The 5,663-nt window shown below is 43.5% G+C and overlaps 1 protein-coding gene across 1 annotated transcript in view; it reads left to right on the plus strand.

Annotated features, from left to right (window-relative positions):
* Nucleotides 1–435: 435 nt before the first annotated feature.
* LOC113239599 (uncharacterized protein K02A2.6-like) overlaps nucleotides 436–5,663 on the plus strand; it is a 6,259-nt gene continuing 1,031 nt past the window's right edge. The window contains exons 1-3 of the mRNA XM_026476653.1: nucleotides 436–634; nucleotides 964–3,573; nucleotides 4,099–4,156. Of these exons, the coding sequence (XP_026332438.1) occupies nucleotides 436–634; nucleotides 964–3,573; nucleotides 4,099–4,156 (2,867 nt within the window). The remainder of the gene's footprint in view (nucleotides 635–963; nucleotides 3,574–4,098; nucleotides 4,157–5,663) is intronic.

The following is a 5,663-nucleotide window of genomic DNA, read 5'->3' on the forward strand; positions in this document are numbered from 1 at the left end:
CACGATCACGTTCGACAGAGCGTATAAAATTGCGGTGTCAATGGAAGCGGCCGAGGCGAATGCGGCCATGGTAGAGGACTGTACCAGGAATCGAACCGGTGACAGGGTACCAATGGGCGCGGTGGCTTCGGTGCATCAGTTGAGACGAGCGAGCGGAGAGCGGCGCGGGCGGGGGCCAGCGGCAGCAACGCGCGCAGCAGCGGCGCGGGCGCGGGAGGGGCGAGGCTAGCGGCGACCGCGGTCGGGCGCATGGCCGGCGGGGGCTCAAGCGCCACAAGCGGAGCGGGAAGCGGGAAGTTCCGTAATACCGGGCGGAATAATACCACGTATTATAGACCGGAATGTAAAGTGTGTGGAAACCAACACGAGTCTGAATCATGTAAATTTACAATATATGTTTGTCGGCTGTGTAATCGAGAAGGGCACTTGAAGAGGATGTGTCCTAAATTGAACGGCAAATCATCACTATACAATATTACGGGGATAAAGTCGGGGTCTATAGATGACGCCGATAGCACCGATAGCGAAGAGGTAAACAACTTTTCTTTAAATACAAATCAGTCAAAATTGTTTGCACCATACACGGTAGATGTTTCCATCGACGGAGTATCATTGACTATGGAGGTAGATACGGGTAGTGCAATTTCTTGCATAAGTTTAGACTGTTATCAAAAATTATTGTCGCATTGTGTGTTGCAAAATTACAATTTAGTATTGCGATACTATACAGGTGAAATGGTAAAACCGTTAGGGAAAATTGCACCTAAAGTTAAATACGGGAATGTATGTAAACAATTAGATTTGTATATAATCGAAAGTGGTAAAACAAGTTTGTTAGGCAGAGGTTGGATTAATGAGTTAAAAATAAATATATTAATGTTAGCTTGTAATAAAATTGGCAATGTAAATAGAGTATTTTGCGAGGCGGAATTCAGTTCCAGATACTGTGATGTCTTTGCGGAGGGCTTGGGCCGGTTCACCGGGGGAAAGATCGGGTTCCATTTGCGCGCCGACGCGCGGCCGCGTTTATTCGCGCGCGCCCACTGGCGTACGCGCTGCGTGAGCCCGTGGAGCGCGCGCTGGCGCAGATGGTGCGCGACGGAATCCTGACGCCGGTCACCACCTCCGACTGGGCCACACCGATTGTGCCGGTTATTAAGAAAGATGGCTCCATAAGGGTATGCGCCGATTATAAATTGACTTTAAATAAGTGTCTAGAGGTGGATCACTATCCGTTACCGAAGGTCGAAGACCTGCTCACGAAGTTGCACGGGGGAGAGAAATTTACGAAGCTTGATTTATCACAAGCTTACGCACAGTTCGAGCTAGACGATTCTAAAAAGTACACGGTGATAAACACGCATAAAGGGCTTTTCATGTACAACAGGCTAATTTATGGTCTAGCGTCGAGCCCGGGCATTTTTCAAAGGAAACTAGAACAGCTGTTTTCGGATATGCCACGGGTGGGGGTTTTTCTAGATGATTTAATTATCACAGGGGTAGACGACCGGTCGCATTTAAATACGTTGCATGAAGTTTTTGATAGGTTGCAAAAATACGGTTTGAGGATAAAAAGAGACAAATGCACTTTTTTCGCAGATTCCGTTACGTACTTAGGGTTCACTATAAGCAAACGGGGTGTGCATACGTGTCCGGATAAGATCGAAGCAATAAAAAAGGTAGCAGCGCCGGCAAACGTGTCCGAGTTGCGATCTTTCCTTGGACTAGTAATGTATTACGCGAAGTTCGTACCCAATATAAGCACCATCTTAGGCCCACTGTACACGTTGTTACGGAAAGGAGTCAAGTACGAGTGGAGTGAAGACTGCGCCCGTTCGTTCGAAAAGGTGAAAGAAATGTTGATTTCTAGCGATGTCTTAGCACACTACTCTCCCGAGCTGCCTCTCGTGCTGACGACGGACGCGAGCGCGACGGGCGTGGGCGCCGTGATCTCCCACCTCGCGGCGGGCGCGGACGGCGACGACGCCGAGCGGCCAATAGCCTACGCGTCGCGGGTCCTGAATGCAGCCGAGAAAGGCTATTCACAAATAGAACGGGAGGCGCTCGCTATCATTTACGGCGCACGTAAATTTCACCAATATCTTTACGGTAGGAAATTTATATTGCGCACGGACCACAAGCCATTGGTGACCATTTTCGGGAATAAGACTGGAATCCCGGTAATGGCGGCCAGTAGGTTGCAGAGGTGGGCGGTAATTTTGGCGGGCTACGATTATAGTATCGAGTATGTGCGTAGCGAAAATAACGCCGCGGATGCGTTGTCACGATTGCCCGTAGGAAAAGAGAAACGACAAGGCAAAGAATCGATGTACTTGAATTTTATTCAAAATTTCCTTCCCATTACGAGGAAAACTGTTCAGGAACAGACCAGCAAGGATAACGTACTAAAAAAGGTGTACTTTTACGTACAGTCCGGGTGGCCGGTGGTCTGCAAGGAAGAAATATTAAAGCCGTATTTTCTTAGGCGTAACGAATTTTATATAGAGATGGGCTGTATTATTTGGGGTTATCGATTGGTAATACCTGATGTTTTAAGGGAAAATTTATTGAAAGAATTGCATGTAGGCTATTTAGGCATTGTCAAAATGAAGAGCATCGCCAGAAGCATAATTTGGTGGCCCGGAATCGACAGTAGTATTGAAAGCTGGGCCAAGCAGTGCACGACGTGCGCACTGGAGGGCACGGCGCCCCCGCGGGTGCCGCCGCAGCCGTGGCCGCACGTCGTCGAGCCGTGGTCACGGTTACATATCGACTTCTTAGGGCCATTACACGGCGAAACATTTTTAATTATTATTGATTCCACCACCAAATGGTTGGAAATATTTAAAATGAAACAAACGACGGCAGAGGCAGTCATTAAAGTACTCCGCGAGACGTTTGCTCGGTTTGGTTTGCCAAAAGAAGTCGTATCCGACAACGGACCACCGTTTACTAGTCGCGAATATGCCGATTTTATGGTAACAAACGGAATAAAAATTACGTTTACAGCAGCGTATCACCCATCGTCCAATGGAGCCGCGGAAAATGCCGTTAATCTGCGCAAACGGGCGATAAAGAAGTCGCGGAGAGACGGCTGCGAAGTAGACGCTGCTCTGCAGGCATACCTCATGATGTACAGGAACGTAGAACACAGCTCCACGGGAGCGTCGCCTGCAATGCGTTTGCAACGTAGGAGCTTAAGATCTAGACTAGACTTATTGAGGGGAGATAGGCAGGTGGAAGGCAAGGTACAGAATGCTCAGCGTAAACAAGTTTCTCACGCGGGGGGCTCGCTGCGGAATTTTGATGTAGGGGACACCGTGTGGGCACGGGATTTTACGGGAGGAAGGTGGTTAGGTGGTCAGATCGAGGAAAGAGTAGGCTCTCGCAACTTCGTGATTAGTAGGGGGAATGGTCCACCTATAAAAAGACATGTGGATCAAATAAAGAAAAGACGTAGTAGCTATGGCGTGGCCCTGTCGGAAGCGGTGGAGACCCCACCTGAGGTGGCCAGCGGTCAGGATGCCGTAGCAAGATCCGATGCTGCTGAGGTATCGACTACCGTAGAGCCGCGTAAGTCTCTGTGCTCAGTGGCACCACAGGCAACCTAACCTAACCTAACCTAACCCGGTCGATACCACATGCACGGTCGTTATTCCTGAAGAACCACCTGCACCCCCGGTGGGCCGACCCCAACGGACCCGAAATCCCGTTAAAAGATATGGCTGGGAGTTTGATTAAGTTAGTTAAGATATAATTTAAGTTAGTTAAGATTCATAAATGTTAGTTTTATAGTTGTGCTTATATAAAGCTGTAGTTAAGGTAATTAGTGTAGTAGTAATTAAGGGTGGAGGTGTGACGTATGTAACCGTAGGTAGTTTTAAGTAGGTTATAAGATTTATTATAGAAGGTAGAACGAAACTGATGTATCTCTCTCGCCCAGTAAACGCTATACCGAACTGACGTGTTTCATTGTGCTCCGTACCTGTAATAGTGGACCCCGCAGCTGGACCTTATTCACTAACTTCTCACTTCCCACTGAGCCTCCAAATTAAAAAGTTAGAAACTAACAACTTGAACCTACTATTGTATTACCAGACTACATGAGAGCTATAGACACGGAAGTAGGTGCTTTATTGAAAGATACCAGACAACAGTGAGTACAGAGTGAAATATTATATCGCTGAGAATAGTTGTCTTTGTGATTGACATTTGATTATTGAAGCATGGGATTTTTTAGACAGTCTGTGGTCTAATTATGTACCAGACTTACAGCAAAGCAAGCATATTAGCAGCATATTTGATGAAGCTTAGAATAGGTGATTTGAAATATAATTGAAATCAAATAAAAAATTATTTGAAAAAATGTTTTTCTGTTTAAACGTCACATCCTTACCTGGTAATCTTTTGAATTTCATAACATCCTCCAACTCTACAAATATATAAGGGTTATACCCTGTATAGATAGTTATGGTTGTTATATGTGATGAATTATTAAAAGCTGTGGAACCAAAGTAGTTTTTGCTTATGTTGTTAGTAATATAGTCCTGTGAGGTTATATTTTACAAATATTGTAAAATATTAACAACCTCGCAGGACTTTATTACTAACAACTTTAGTTCCATAACTTTATATTTCATCACACTTTACATTCATACAAAAATAAAAATTTTGAAATAGATCGCTCTAAACAGTAATAAAGTAACTCTGCAAAAAGCAGGAGCGCGGGTAGGGGTCGTCTTTGAGGATGTTTGTTTGTTTAAACTTACAACCAGATACAGACCTAAACGGTGTCAGATAGTACAGCAAAAACTTAAAAGTTTATTTTTGGTAAATTATGTTTTGTAAAGTCATGGAACGAAAGTTGTCTGTCATGTCAGTAGGTAATATAGTCCTATGTTATCGTTACTATTTATAAAATAACCCTGTATATAAAAAAATAACAAATATACTTCTTAAATCAGCTGTTAATTTTATTATAAGTTGTTACATAACCTCACTTTTACTAAATCTCTTATAATTGTGCTCTCAGATCGCCAAATTTCGTAGAATTTCCAGTGATGATATAACAATACATCAGCTATTTATTATTATTACCTTCAACTTTTTACATCTTGACCAAGTTGTATGAAAGCGTATCGATCTCCTTCTAGGTTACCAAGTAAAAAAATCAAAATATTGTAATATTGTATTTAATCAAGCATTGAATAACAAATTATGCAATTTCAGTTTAAATTGTCTACGGTTTATTTAGATTATACCATCTAGTAAGTTATTAAATAAATGGGGTACTAATACAAACATCTTTATACTACAATATTCCAAATTAGATGCATTTACATTGCATTTCGCGTAATATGACTATGACATGAGATGTCTCTTAAACAAACATCACTCCGTGATGTTACTATTACAACATCACTCGCATTACTTAGACTATAAACATCACTTGCATTACTTAGAGTATAAACATCACTTTGTAATAATAGCATCACGCGTACTGTTTCAGGTTATACATCACGTGGGTAATGCATCACGCGCGTACTGTTTCCGAGCGATGCATCACGCGAGTAATGTGTGATGCTAACATCACTCCGTTATGCTAACATCACGCGTAATGCTAACATCACGCGTAATGCTAACATCACGCGTAATGCTAACAT

The sequence above is a fragment of the Hyposmocoma kahamanoa genome, unplaced genomic scaffold (assembly GCF_003589595.1).
Source record: "Hyposmocoma kahamanoa isolate Upper Pololo Valley unplaced genomic scaffold, ASM358959v1 99959, whole genome shotgun sequence".
NCBI lineage: Eukaryota > Metazoa > Arthropoda > Insecta > Lepidoptera > Cosmopterigidae > Hyposmocoma > Hyposmocoma kahamanoa.